The sequence below is a fragment of the Sus scrofa genome, chromosome 6, assembly GCF_054392235.1.
Source record: "Sus scrofa isolate SSC_HxYL_T2T_F1_AM1 chromosome 6, Sscrofa_HxYL_maternal_Yorkshire_Landrace_v2.0, whole genome shotgun sequence".
NCBI classification, from domain to species: domain Eukaryota; kingdom Metazoa; phylum Chordata; class Mammalia; order Artiodactyla; family Suidae; genus Sus; species Sus scrofa.
The window spans coordinates 150,610,545-150,625,816 of NC_139388.1; the positions used below are offsets into that span (position 1 = coordinate 150,610,545).

The window sequence follows — 15,272 nt, forward strand, 5'->3', positions numbered from 1 at the left end:
ACTCTTCAGATTCTTCAAGTGGTTTTGTTTCTTTTAATTCACCATCTCCCTTCCCGCACTATTGAGCTAGTTGAACAGTTGCTAAGAAAATAAATGTTCCAAAGCCGGGGGACTTTCTGGACACAGATTATGAAACTTCAGTTGTGATGTCAGCCAGGCAAAGTGGTTGGTTATCATTGCGGGGTACAGTAGGAGAGAAGAGAGAAAAAGGTCCGCTTTACTGCGTCAGAACTAACCACGAAATAACGGGACCTACAGAAAATCTAATCATGCTTTTGTTTATTCACCTCATAGAAAAGTCACTTAAGAATGCATTTGAGCACAATATATAATAATAATACTATAACATACATTGTGAGGAACTTTGGAAAACAATAAATGTCCACCTGAAATAATGCAGTGTTCGTAGACATACAAACCCACTGGTCATGCACATTTGTGCCATTTCTGTAACTACTGAGTCACAAGGCTGAACTGAAAGCATGAAACAGATTTTACAGACGGAGACTGAAGCCAGTCAGAGGCCTAACAAGTGTTATCAGAAGCTTCACATTGGCATAATTTATGATGTCAGTTCACATTATAAGATTCACATTGTATTATCATTTCCTTTTGAAATTAATGGGAACATGACATTTCTGCTTAACAGCCAGTAGGAGGCTTTCTTTGCAAAGTCAGTAGTTTGGAGACAGGTGAACCATCGGTGAGTTGCTTGTTAAACCAAATGTAGTGTTTCGTGTTAAACTGAAAAGCCACAATTATAGTAGAACCCAGTTAAAACCCAACGCATGTATATGGATTTGGGTAGAACAGGGGTAAAACCATGTCCCATGGCTCTCTACCCCTGTTGAACTATACAAAAGTAAAAGCTCAATCGAGACCATTTCGTATCTAACGTGAGAATCCTGTTTCCCAAACCGGTTGGTGAAGGGGTTGAGGAATATTAGCAACTCGGACAAGGCGTAGGGCAGACCCACTGCTGTCCTCGCTGGCAAGGGGCGGGGGGTGTATGTCTCTCTTAAGCGATGTTCAGGTTATATAATACACGATACAAAACATTACAAGAAAAGTCGCAACTCTTAGGCAGAGTCTTCTACACAAATTTAACACCACCATTGGCAGGCAATGTTAGATATATAAATTAATAACTTACAAAACATTACATTATGTACATTAAGTAATAAATACACAGTTATAAACAGAAATGGAAGTGTTAGCGTGGAAGGCAGTGCAAGAGAAAGACGGCAGCATTAAATTGGAAATGGAGTGAGCGGGTGTGAGCGGGAAGAGGGGAGCAAGAGAACAGGTTGGAGATCATGCAGCCCCCGAGGTGGGTTCGAGGGTTCAGGACCTGGCAGGGTCCTGAGCTGAGCTGAGTTCTACACGCTGTGAACCACAAGGCTGCCCCTTCCGACCCCTCAGCTTGCTCGACTTTTTTCTGTTTATAGCAAAAACAGCGAAACGAGAGAAGAAAAATCCTGTCCAAAGCAGGTCAACAGAGACAGTTAGAAGGGCCACTGAGGAGTCGGCTAGGACCGTAGGGGAAGGCAGTTGAATGGGGGTAGACGTGTAGCCTTTCTATTTGTGAACGAAACTGTAGCCAAGTGAAAGATATTGCCCAAGAAAGAAGGAGGAAGACGGTTTTCTTTCCCCTTTTTTTTTTTCTTCCCCAGAAAGAGTCAAAAAAGTTTATGTCAACTTGGAACACGTATCTGTGTAGAAGTTGATACGAAACTCTAGGTATTCAACAGGCATTTCAAAGACATGAAAATGTTTTACAAAAAAGGCACACAGGTTGGCAGACAAGGGGACAGGTGAGCAGATTTATCAATGACATTATTAGTCAGTTCAGTCACTAGAGGGGACAGATTCCCGAAACTTAGTGCAGAAAAATCTCTCAGTTTGGTGTCTTCCATTTTCAAGCCATTCGGTCGTGGGATGCGAACTTGGGCCTCCAGTACCACAGAAAGCTTCCGCTCACCACGAAGCTTGCCAGCAAGGCAAGTCAACCGAGGGATTTCCTGAGCCATTATTTGCTTCACGGTCTTGCACTCTGGCTCCAAACTCAAGTAACTGGAAAGGCCCCACGGCCCTTGTCCCGTGCAGGCCTCGGGCCCCCGTGGCAGGCGGGGCCCTACCATACAGCTGGCATGCTTGTCAAGGCTGGAATGTCCATCTCCACGCGACGTGGGAGATTATGTGTCAGTCGGGGACTTGTCTTCTGTTGCTGTGTCCACCCCGGTCTCTCCCAACGAATCCCTATTTTCCGGGTCGATCACACAAAGTGTCTTGGTGCTGCCGAAATAGCCGTGGCCCTCTCCCTCTTTCTCGGGGCCTTCGGAATCCTCCTCTTCGAGGGTCAGTTCAAACTGAAACTTCTCCATCAGACCCTGGCAGTCTCTGTTCTGCTCATCCAGCGGTGGGGAGGGACTCTGGGGTATCATGCTCTGATACCAGTTCCTGTTATCTTCTAACGTATCCAGAATGTCCTGGGCATCGGGCTGTACCAGATCCGCCCAGGTCTCCCACAGAGGATGGACAATGTAGTCGATGAAACCCACCTGGAGGAAAACAGAAGGTTATGCCTCCGTGACTGTGACAGAAGCCAAACAGGCTGCCCTGGTTTGCAGGCAAAGAAAGAGCAACAACCACCCAAGGAGACCAATGCTCAGGGATTGCATCATTGGAGCACCCGGTCTCCAAGGGTGTCCTGCACGGACTACAATCTACACATTAGCTCTCTCCATCCCCGCAGACTAAGTACTGTGAGTCACCATTCGCAGAGGAGGAAACTGAGACTCATTGAGATGAACTATGTGGTCGGAGATCACAGAGCTTGGAAGTGGTGGCGCTGGGACTCCATCCCAACGTCGTCTGATTCCAAAGCCTGTGTTCGCCTCACTAGCGCTGATTACTTTTCCCCTGACGTGCGCCAGATAAGAAGTCTGGATGTAACCCTGGCTGGGAATGACTTTGTCACTACTTGGAGTCTGTGAGTCATCCTCTGAAGAAGGAAGCCCCAGGTCTACGGAGCTCTGACTCAACATTCTTTCCCTGATAACTTTAAAAGATGCCGCGGTTTTCAAACGAAAGGGAGCCAGCCCCTAGACGCCTCTGAGACGTCTCAAGTTCTTGGAATGTTTTGGGTTTGTAAACGACGTAGGTAAAGCACTGGAAAAATCCTCCCAGCCCCTAAACAAACAAAACACCCCTCTGTGGACACGTCTGCGATTGTTTCACATCCACAGGGCACACAGTCATTTCCATCAGGAGAAAGAAGGACAAATAAAAACAATTAGGCAGTTCCTTTGCTAGTGTTCCTGTGAAGAACTATGAAGCTTATGGGCCTGTTATGATTTACACGGGGGCTCTGCATCCTGCTTGAGCTGGCGTGGCGGCCTTACGCTGACCTCCCCATTGTCGGACAAACAGGAAACTTTGGGGGTGGGAGCAGGTTGAGAGAAAGAATAGGCACTGGTTGAATGAGGGAATGGAATTCCCCTGTCACAATCTGGGGAGCCAGAGAGATGCTGGAGAGGGATTCGGGGGTAGATGAACAAGGTCAACTTATGCACACCCCTGGGACATTACGTAGCTGTATTTCCAGACTGCTGGAAACTTCCCTTTATTGACATTCTGGGTTTGGGCCAATTACTTACTACACCAAAGCTATACTATATCAAAGAACCTTAGTCATGTATGACTCCTTATCTATCTATCTATCTATCTATCTATCCATCCATCCATCTAATCAGTCTACCATCTATCTTCTTTTCTCTCATGTTTCCCTCACCTTAACAAACAGAATGCCTATTCCAGTCAAGGCATCTCTGATCTGCATTGGCTACCAGAACCTGACTCGGGATGATTCAGATATTTATCTTGCTTCCACCTACTCCTCCGTCCTCTCTTTTACTTTGTTATGTGTGCTTAATGGTTTTTAGGGCCTATTTTCAAGGATCTGAAAAAAAACCAGCTCAAGACAACAGAGAAAACTGAATCAGCGAAACACAATGCCGTCATTTTCTTTCCTCATTTGTTTTGCTTCTGCTAAATATTCAGCACTGTTTTGAAAAGCAGTCTCCAGTTGCTAATTTCCTAGGCCCTGCCTGGGATGACAGAGCTCTACAGATCCTAAGAGCATCTAGTCAAGGGCTTCATCGCCAGACGACTCAGACAACGCTCACCAGAGCCCATCTGTGGGAAACGCCAGGGTGTACCAATGACGTCATGGCAACAGGGAGACCTGTCCACAGTGATGGGGAGTAAAGAGCTTTGGGTGGGGGGCAGCTGGGTCACTAAGGAGCCAATGAACTGGACTAAGAAGATAGCTGACACACTGGGGAACCACCTGCTATATTTATCTCACAAGGCTTTTCAGAGGTTCAAGTGGGACAACAGATGTGAAAATGTGTGGAAAACCACAAAGAACATCCTAAAAATATAAACCATCACTGTTGTGAGCAAAAGGGCATTGATGAGTCCATTAATATATTGTTCTCATTAACTCTCAAGGTATTTGAATTGGCCCTGACTTCGTGTTCTCACCCATGTTTATGGCATATTAGATTTTTCAGAGTGCTTTCACCGATTTTAAACTCATTGGATTGGATTTCTCTAAAAAGCAACACAATAATAATTGCAAAGGAACGATACCTTGATATTACAACTCTAGGTAAATTTGGGGTAGAAGGTAGTAGGGAAAGAGGATAAACACTAACACTCGAATGCTTTTGTGATAAAGGCTTTGGGCGGCCTGGAGGCCCAGTCCTAATCATGACCACCTTGGCTCAGGCCGTCTGTTGTCCTGAAAAAAGAAGACCTCAACTGGCCCTGAAACCTTTGTGAGGATATTGCACTTTCTAGGGCTACATACTTTGTAGCTAGAGGCATCAGGGGCATTTCTGCATCCCCTGCTTGCAGTGTATTGTTCCCCCCACCCCCCCAACCCATCCCCTAGTCCTTGGCATGAAGGGAGTTTGTCGCTTTGGACAAAACCAAAAGACGTCAGCTTGTTCTCAGAGGTGTAGATGCAACCGTGGAAGGGGACACAGGTCAGGGCTTCAGTTAGGAGGTAGAAGACATGTGTGGGAATGAGACTCGACAATGGCAGGGTGAGTGATTATGGAGAGAAATTAAAGACAGGGTGCAGGAATCAAGGATGATGAATTGAGGTCCTGGAGAAAGACAGAGCTAAGGGAAACCTAGAAGGATGTGATGGAGGAGACGCAGCATTCGGTTAAATCAGCTTGGTGGGTCAAGGTCATCAATAATTCTCTAAACGGGTTGAGGACGCACAGTCCAAGCATTGATGGGTTTCTGAAGACTGCTTTTTCACCTCGCTGTGAAAATTGAGTGGGATGGAGAAGGCAAAGGAGTCGTGAATTTAATGGAACTAAATGAATGGTTGCGTCCTTATACGTTTGTGTGTATATTGAAGAAAGGAACTAGATGGAGTCCCACAGTTCAACCGTCAGCTCCCAGAAACTTAGAAAACCTTAGATGAGATACCTGGGATTTTTCCACAGAAGCCGTGTGCTTATCACACATGGGGCTAATTTCCATTCCCCTCTCCCGCTCTTTGTCTCCCTGCTGGAAAAATTCCTCCATGATGCGGTCTGTCCATTGCCGATACAATTCCAGGGACTTGGTGGGGTTGCTCAGGTCTGCGCAGTGTACCATGTTGCGAAGGACCTGAAATCATCAAGTTTTGGAAATCCCATAAAATTAGATATAAATACAATTGGAACATCGTATCCCTCTTGTACTAGTACACTTGGTATCAGACCCAAGAACATCTTAGTTGCATTATAATTTAGTTTGCACCAGAAAAGCAGGATTACAGGGGTGCTGGACAGAGTTGGTTGTTTACCATTATAAGAGTCCCCAAAGGGACTTGTGTGTCTTCTTAGATTGACAAGTCATTGAAGTAAAAAAAAAAACAACTGGAAGGGACACTAGAGGTCAGATGCTGCCATGGTTTCTTTTCCTCAGTTTGGAAAAAAATGCAAAGAATTACCCAAAGTGGATGCCTTCATGTTTTCCACTTGTGGAAAGAGGAGACCAGCTGAGGGCAATTTGTATAACCAAAACAGACCTAACAAAGTTCAAGCCAATGGGATTTATATCCAAACAGGAGATTTTGGGATCAGCAGTCACGTATCCTCTATTACAAAGAGATTTTACTGTTTATTTTTAGAATTAAGCAATTCAATAAATAAGGCTCTGTTTTTTCTTCGTAAATTAGAGGATCTACTTGAATGTCCATTTTCCTTAGCTTGTTAAAACAAGCCCAAAGCCCTAGTAATAACCTAGGACATGCAACCAAGTAAAGTTTTTTTGTTTTCTTTTTGTTTTCTTTTTTTTTTTTTTTTTGGTTCATTCAGTTTGGTGCAGCTTCGTGTTAAAGCAAAGCCTCGCATCAAATACCTGTATACGATCGGTATAGTTGTCCAGAAGCAGAACACCGGAACTTGTAACTTTCTTTGTTTCCACCATTGTCTTCAGGTCTGCCAGCAGGCTCATGTGTTTGGACATATCAGTTGCTAAGACCTGAGGTAAAAGACAGTGAGAACTCTCCATAAACTTGGTTTACCAAGGAGAGCAGTAAAAGCAAGTGAGGAACACAAGGGGTCAAATTCTTACCATGTCAATAACCATCTTCCTGAGTGTCTGACGCTGCTTCTTGGTGAGATTCTGGAAGATGTCGCAGTGTTCTTCTTGGAGCAGTTTGAAACCCACAGCAAGATGATGGTTTTCCAACACAGATTCATCATTGTACATCAGAGCAAGTTCTGAATCTAATGAACCAAGGGAAAATGATGACTTAATAGAAAGGGAGACAATTCAAACCATGGCATTACCTCAGTGTGAAATCAGATCTAGTTCTCTCCAGATGATTTCAGGAACCAAGACCCATATGTCATTTTCCCTTAGAGAAAACAGTCTCCCTCCACAAAGAAAAATAGTCAGTTTCTAAGTGAAAAAAAAAAAAAAAAGCTTCGAGAAGATATTAGTGCATAAGGTTTCTCTCTGATTAAAAGTCATAGTACTTTTAAAGTCCTTTTTCTCCTTTTTAACTTTAGGTGAAGAATTTGACATTGTAGATAAGGGCATTCCCAAGCAATTAAATCGTATTTTTAAAATTTTCTTTTGATTTCGTTTTATTTTTATTAAACTAGAGTTGATTTACAGTGTTGTGTCAATTTTTGCTGTGTAGCATAGTGACCTAGTCCTTTTTTTTTTTTTTTTTTGTCTTGTTGCCATTTCTTGGGCCGCTCCCGCGGCATACGGAGGTTCCCAGGCTAGGGGTCAAATCGGAGCTGTAGCCGCCGGCCTACGCCAGAGCCACAGCAACTCAGGATCTGAGCCGCATCTGCGACCTACACCACAGCTCAGGGCAATGCCGGATCCTTAACCCACTAAGCAAGGCCAGGGATCGAACCCACAACCTCATGGTTCCTAGTTGGATTCGTTAACCACTGTGCCACAACAGGAACTCCCCAGTCCTTTTTAATCTCAGTTTGTAGCTTCCTTACTGTCTTCATGCATTTTTGCCCTTTGGAAAAGAATAGACTGAAAATGCCACAAAACTTTATGCAATGTATTAAGAGTTTTCACATCACTTCACTTTTTTATATATATATATATGCTCCCCAGCTCCATCCATTGTGAGTTTGGGATTTTCAAAGAAGATAATGGTGTGAGTGTAAAATTTCACTTTGTCCAAATAATGGAGCTTTTTAAAGCTTTTGTAAATACGGTAACAAAACAATCATTTTTACAACAATCTTGCAGCCTGCCTTTCACACAGAAGAATCACAGGCATCCTGTTAGGTCTGAGACTGAGAATGGTCATCAAACTCACAAAGCCACATTTTCTCTTAACCAAGAATAATCACCAAGTGATGATAATATGTTGCTAATTGAAGAATACTGTTCCTTATATACCATGACTCAAACTGTGTACTTTAAGTTACATCTTCAGAAAAGGTGGTGGAAAAATATGAGGTTATTTCAGCACGTTGGCCTTGTTCTCCTTGTGATCAGGGATACAGATCTGTAAGTGGGCTTTAGGTATTGTAGTGATGCACGTGGCTTGGGCAGAAAGACATTTTCTGTGTGAAGCTAACTGGCCTATATATATGGAGTCATTCAAACCCATACAATGCCACTTGATAGAATCCACACAGACAAGGAGTGGCCCAAAGTTTATGTTCCTTCAATAGAACAGGTTAAAAAAAAATGAACCTCACTTCTAGTCATTCAAATATGCTGATGATAAAGTACAGCAAGGACTCGTACAGCAAGTAGCTCAAACATTTTTTAAAACTGTCAGCACTTGATGATAATCTTGACCACAGTAAGATAACCAATATTCTCAGAAGTAAAAGTACTTTTAGATTTCCAGCATTTAGAAATGATGCATTAACTGCGAAAAATCAGGGATTTTCATGAGCGTGGCTACTAAATATTTTGAGCATGACAAAAGCTTTGAGTAGGGCTCGGGGATCCAGAGATTGGACCAGCCCTGAAGGCCACCGAAGTCAAATCAATCCATACGACAGATCAATCCATAATCAAGCCTATGCAGCTAGAAGACAGTGTGGGAGACTTTACATGACCCTGCCCTCCCTCCTGAATCGTGGAAAACTATTCTAGTACTTTCTTGGGAGTCTTATTTCTATTTGGAGGCTCCCATGCTCAGCCATTTGGACCTGCTTCCTCAGAAGAGTCGGACACTAGTGGGTCATCGCGTTCTGAGCAAGAGCCCAGCATAATACTGAAAATCATTGCCACGTTATTCCCAAGCCTCTCCTTATCCTTACTGGATAATTCCACATCTGTTACTCTTTCCTCACATATTGTATTTTCCAAACACTGAGTACTTTTTATGGCTCCCCTCTGACCCTTTCCAAGTTCTCCGTGCAGCTCAAAAACGATGTTGCTAGTTGGACACAGTATCCAGGAAAGGTCTGACCAGTTGGAGTGAAATGGAAGGATGACCTCATTATTACCCTTATGATTACCCATAATGAAAACATCAGGAGGAAAAAGAAATTAAGCAGTGAATCACCCAATTATCTCAGATGACTGTTGTAGTGGTGAACTCACTTGTGTTGATGAGAAACTGATTGGAGACTCCAGGGTGATCCACGTCATGGATGGCAGCTGCAAAAATGGCGGCCAGGATTTCCAAATCGGTGAAGACGGCCTGCAGAGCAAAATGAGTGCATTGAACTCCATGTCCCGCTGGCCGATCCTGCTTCTTCACTTTCAGACTAAAGCACCCTATTTCTTTCTTTGGGGAAAAATGGTTTGCCGATGTATATAACGTCTCAATATACTCAGCTAATTAAAGGTAGATTCTGTCCAGCATCCTCAGGTCTTTATGCGAGAGGAAGGATGGCCAGAGCCCATGCCCACAGGGAGCCAGGAGGCTGAGGCTGCGGGAAGGCATGAGCCCAATGCTCATGCTAAGAGATCAGGTGGTGCTTGATGTTTGTTTCTTGGACAAGGGTCACAGCAGCACAGTGCTTATGTCACACAAGCACCTACCAGTCAATGAAGCCAGTCAGAGGGGCTCTGCTCTGAGATACAGAAACCTTCATATGTTTTCAGGCTCAGTAACTAAAGCCAAATTCCAGATTTGTTAAGAGGGCCAAGAAATTCTTTCTTAAAGCAAAATTTAAGTTGGGAGCTTTCATATATCTATTCATTCATCCATTCAATACCTAATCACTCAGTGTTTGCTATGGACAAGAGTGGAGAACATTTCTAAGCAGTGAGACCTTAATGCTGGTTGCTTAACTCCTTCATGCCATGTCGTGAAGCCTCCTCTGCTCCGGACCGTACACAGTGATTTAAACCTAGTATCTGTTTAGTTAGTCATTGCTTCTGGCTAAAATGTTTTTCCCTGGCTGAACTGTCTTTCATCGTGCTCTGTGATTACTTAAACCTTCTGATCCTTCAGATCAATCTGTTTATGCAAGGACACTTCACACTCTCTCTTCTCTAACATCTGTGGCAGGCATGCACAATTTCTAGCCACCCAGGAAGCAACAGCAGTGGAGAGTTGAGAAACAGTGTTGGTCTACCCTGTGATACTTACACCAAACATCAAAATAATGCTGTTTCATTCCTTTAGGGGGGTAAAACAGCCTTAGCTTTTTGGATTTGATTTCTCCAAATACATGGAACCCAAGCAATAGAGCTGGGGTCAGTTGAATCTTTCTTCACCTTCCAAGCTCAACTTGCAAAGGTATGCTTGGATAGGGCATGGCCAGTCCCTTCTTGCAGTGAGCCTAGACATTTTGGGAATACCTGACCACCACTGCCAGCTGTCAAGGAAGAACATGGCCTGCTGGAAACCAAATGGCCTGCTTATAACGATATATACCAACGCATTAATCTGTGAGGGAAGCAGCCATTGGGAGCAAGGGAGGGAGCAAGATGTCTTAGAAGATGAGATGCTGCTGCTCTTTGCTTCAACATTATCAATTCCTCAGATTTTTCAGTTACTTCTTCACCTCGTAAGAATTCAGTTTTATGAATTCTTAGGAGAATAAACCTATGGATCCTTCTTCACAGGAACTATCTCAAACATTTCCTATGATATCTCTCTGCTGTTCTTCACAGTGCCTGGAATGGTATAGGCCATTCAGATCAGCATTGTCTGATCAGGATAGACTGTATACCAGATGCTGAATTGGACACTTATTAGGTACTAGAAATACAATGAAAGATAAAGCAAAAAAATAATTGCTTGATGATTAAATAAGTTTTCAATTGTAAGAGAGGTAAAGGAAAGGTTACGCTAATATTAGAAAGCAAAGTAACTACTCATGTCATCCATTTGTATTAATAATCCAATTGATACACAATATATATTTTAAAGAACCAGTTCAAGTATGCACAATCATCTAATTTCACTATTTCTGTAAATACATCACATGCTGTATGTTGTATGGTACTTTTTTTTTTTTTTTTTTTTTGTCTTTTTGCCTTTTCTAGGGCCGCTTCCTGCGGCATATGGAGGTTCCCAGGCTAGGGGTTGAATCAGAGCTGTAGCCACCAGCCTATACCAGAGCCACAGCAACACGGGACCTGAGCCACATCTGCGACCTACACCACAGCTCATGGCAAGGCCAGATCCTTAACCCACTGAGCGAGGCCAGGGACCGAACCCGCCACCTCATGGTTCCTAGTTGGATTTGTTAACCACTGTGCCACGACGGGAACTCCTGCATGGTACTTTTAAAAGAGGAAGGGCAGGTAGGCAAAACGGATCATAACTACTCACATCTAATGCTGGCGTGGAAAGAAGAACATGGGTTGACTGGGCCACGTCGGCAGCGTGCAGGCTGTTATGATAGGCCACGTCGGAATGGTAATGGTCTTCTAACGTCATCATGTAGGTAACAAGCGTGTCCGAGGAGATTTTGAATGTCTTTAGGAGGTCTCTTTCCTGTGCAGCAACATGGATTAGAAAATAAATCAGCGCATGTCCCAAAATGAAGACAAGCGCAATCAGAATAGGAAACTGGGGTGGAAAAAAATCATCGGGCGCATCCACGTGGGGAACCAACATTCGCTCCTGTTTCCTCACCTGGAAGATGGCGTACATGATGCACGTCAAGGGCCTGTTGTGTGAATAGCCAGCCACATTGAAGATGTTAAGGCCCCATTTGTTCAGGTCTTCCAGCTCCTATCATCGAAAAGAGAGAAATTTGGAAATAAGGATAGTCCTATTCGCACACCTCATTATTATTATTTATTTGGGGGACAGTGCCTGGCGAAGTCTTGAGTAGCTATTGAGAGTCTTCTGGTTGCATGAAAATTTGAAAATGGAAAGGTCTGGGATGTTGGGTGTCCTCCTCATGTTAGTTACACATTTCTGTATATTTTCTCAGAAAAGCTAGGGTGTGTCTATTTATACATTTGGTTGCTGACCTGCAACTGTTGTGTGTGTGCCATATATCCGTCCTTAACTAATGTTGCTTTTAGCAGCAGGTGCAAGTGATTAGAGATTATTCTAGCTCATTTCCCTGTCTTCCCCCCACCCCGCTCACCGGCCCATGAGCAACAGCTAGAAAACAATCTCAGGGAAACTCCTCTGCCCTTTGGGGACCATCACTAAGCACCAGGTCAAGGAGACTTCGCTGTTAGAATGTGTGTAAGTTAACCCCTAATTTAGTGTAAACGTCATGAAGGTGCTGGTCACCTATAGTATCCTAGAGCTCCCGGGCCATAGATAGGCCTGGAGGACACGCAATTCTATCCTGTGTTGTGGGATTACTCTGAGACCATCTGATTTAAGGAGTAATTTATTCCATTATTAATTACTGCCCAGAATAAGGGATCTCGGCTCTGCCCTGAGTCTTGGCCCAACGTGTTACCAATCTTCCTCTAATGACATGGTTCAGAAACTCTCACTGTTCGTGTGCTCTCATTTCACATTCTCACGAGGCTAAGAGGACCTCAGCGGTCACCTTGCACCACCTCCTAGAGGAGGTATGAATCCTTTTTTGCACCTTCCTGCCCTAGTAGGATTTGGGCACAAGAGCCAGTGCCATCAATTTCTCTCATTTCTTTCCCAGCGCTGACAATCAGTGCAGACTTTCCCACTGGTCCCTGACATTCAGTCTCTGAAATATCCTCTGTGATAATTCAGCCCTGCCTACTGGTCTTGCTGCCTTGGATTCTCCCAATGTGTGTTCAACAGATTCCTTGTCTATGAGTTAATGAACCCAACTCAGGACCGAAAAATAGTCCTTCAATATAGAAAAAGGGTCTTTTTTTTTTTTTTTTTTTAGGACTGCATGCTTGGCATATGGGGGTTCCCAGGTTAGCGGTTGAATTGGAGCTATAGCTGCTGGCCTATACCACAGCTCACAGCAATGCCAGATCCTTAACCCACTGAGCAAGGCCGGGGATGGAACCTTCATCCTCATGGATACTAGTCAGATTCGTTTCCGCTGAGCCATGATGGGAACTACCCAAAAAGGGTCTTTAACTAGGTGTCCAACAGTGGACAAAGAGGCTCCATCAGCCTCATCATACGATTTAATAATAAAGCAAAAGTGAGCAGGACTATTTTCTAGTGGGATGTTTGGGGTGAAGAGCTACCTGTGCAAACACCCAGCTCATACACACCTTGGCCAGATGATCTTCATTTTCCGTGTTGACTCCAAAGCGTGAAATGCTTGTGTTATTTAAGCTTGAACTGTGCATCAGTTTTTTCACTCCGCTTATCTGTGTCATGAGCTGCTGCTTCTTCTTTTTCTCCCTGTCTTTCTGGGTAGGAGATGGAATCTCCACGTCATTCTGCTTGTCTGCAACAACAACAACAACAAAATTGGTTTACAACATTTGTTTGCTGATGGCAACCCACTGCAATAGCCAAAACAACTTCTAACAGCCTATTACGGATGGTGCATCTTAGGAAAGACTGTCAAAGCCTTATCTCACTTGATCTCCAGGACAATCCTGTGATATGTGATTTTATTGCTCAAGCAGCAAACTGAGGCCCAGAGGAGCCAAATAACTGGTCCAAGAAGTGACAAGAGGTAGAACTCAATCCCAGGTCTTCTGTTTGCAGGGAGATTTGGGAGAATTATACCCATACATTTTCAATCTATTTATATGTAGACTTCTTATTAAAGTGAGTAACTTGTATGTTTGTATAATAGAAAAGGTTTATGTAGTCAAGCCCAGGTTAATAAAAACAGGCTTTATGTCCTGCTCACTTTATTATCTTCGTATTTATCTTTTTAGTTTAAAAGATCCGTATAAGTTTAGCTGGGTTCAGTTTAGATGAGTGGTATATATGTTACAGAAATAAATGGTTTATAATCATCAGATAGTTACTTTAAAGCCTTGGCTTATTTCTGTTTGAGACATAGAGGAAGGCTATCATTTCAGCTTTATTTCATGTCTTGAATCTATGAATTCTACGAATAAATAATAACAATGCCTCTCATTTGGAAGAGACATTACATTTATTAAAATATTTATGCTTATTAAATATTTATAATCATCTCATGGAATCCTTTCAAAAATTCTGCTACAACAAGATAACAGAGGAGCTAGGATTCGTGCAGAAATACTTAATCTACCTGCTTGTAGAAGCTCTTTCTTCTACATCATACTATTAACAAGATCAGCAACCAAAGATCCTCTTTCACCTCACAGGGGCATGGACAGGTCCTGAGGACTTCTGAACAATGCATTAACTCAGGCCACAGGGATGCCTGTGAGTGCACTGAGACAATAATTCATTAAATTGCTCAACAGCTACTTCATTGAACTAAATGACACCCTGTGGCTGAAAGAGTTAATGCGGCTTTCAAAAGTTCTGACATTTAGCTCTACTTGTTTCAGTGAAAATTAGTCCAAAGACAACTTCTCTTTTTGAAAATGACACGTTTCCAGATGGCCTGCTGGGATCTAGACGATTTGCTTTCAACTCCTACAGATGATGGCGTAGGCACGTGTTCTCCCTAGAGACCTCTGCTCGCTCACAGGGCCCCGTGGACAACTCATCAAAGCAGAGCAAGCACAGGGAGGTGGAAACAGCTGTCATGGGCCCTGGGCACCTGGCTGTAGGGCTGGAGCAAAGGCTTTCTGGATCTCTAGTATCTCAGTGCTGTCTAGGTGCCTCCATGCTCCTCGATTCATCAGCCTTTGCCTGTGGCGTAGGGAGGAATTTTAGTGGTCATCCCAATTGGTTTAGGGGTTTCCAATCTGGTTCAGCATCAGAAGCACCCAGGGAACTTTTAAAAAATACAGATTTATGAGCCCCACCCAGTCCTACTGAATCAGTATTTTTCAAAAAGCTTCCCAAGTGACTCAGATGATCAGAGCCAGGTTTGGAAACCAAGAGTAACCCCACACTCTTATTTTTCAGATGAAGTCAGCAACTTGCCCAAGCTCAAAAGGCAATTTATTCAACAGATATTTCTTTTGCAATTACTTTGATCCAGACACAGCAATTTACTAGTAAAGAACCCAGCCCTTAAGGTTCTCTTTAAAAATCTCTTTCTGGTCCCTCAATCTTTACCATAAAATCTATATATTACTTTGTTTTTGAAATTACTTTTCTCCCCGCCACTTCACTCCTAATAACAACTACTTTTGCTAAAGTAAAAGCCATGATAGCCTTGGCCTCTCCTGACCATCATTCTTCACCATTCTTCATGCTTGGTTAAAAAGCTCTTGGATGCTCCTGTGCCAATGCAGATACACAAACCTCTAGTGGGACTGGCAGCTTT

General features: G+C 43.4%; 1 protein-coding gene across 12 annotated transcripts in view; it reads right to left on the reverse strand.

Moving 5' to 3' along the window:
- Positions 1-262: 262 nt before the first annotated feature.
- PDE4B (phosphodiesterase 4B) overlaps positions 263-15,272 on the reverse strand; it is a 552,462-nt gene continuing 537,452 nt past the window's right edge. For all 12 annotated transcript variants that reach the window (XM_084957908.1, XM_084957915.1, NM_001130019.2 and 9 more), the window contains 8 exon segments: positions 13,156-13,334; positions 11,609-11,707; positions 11,303-11,467; positions 9,115-9,214; positions 6,646-6,800; positions 6,430-6,552; positions 5,512-5,694; positions 263-2,561 (listed from right to left, as the gene is read on the reverse strand). In XM_084957908.1, the coding sequence (XP_084814034.1) occupies positions 2,196-2,561; positions 5,512-5,694; positions 6,430-6,552; positions 6,646-6,800; positions 9,115-9,214; positions 11,303-11,467; positions 11,609-11,707; positions 13,156-13,334 (1,370 nt within the window). In that variant the 3' untranslated portion in view covers positions 263-2,195.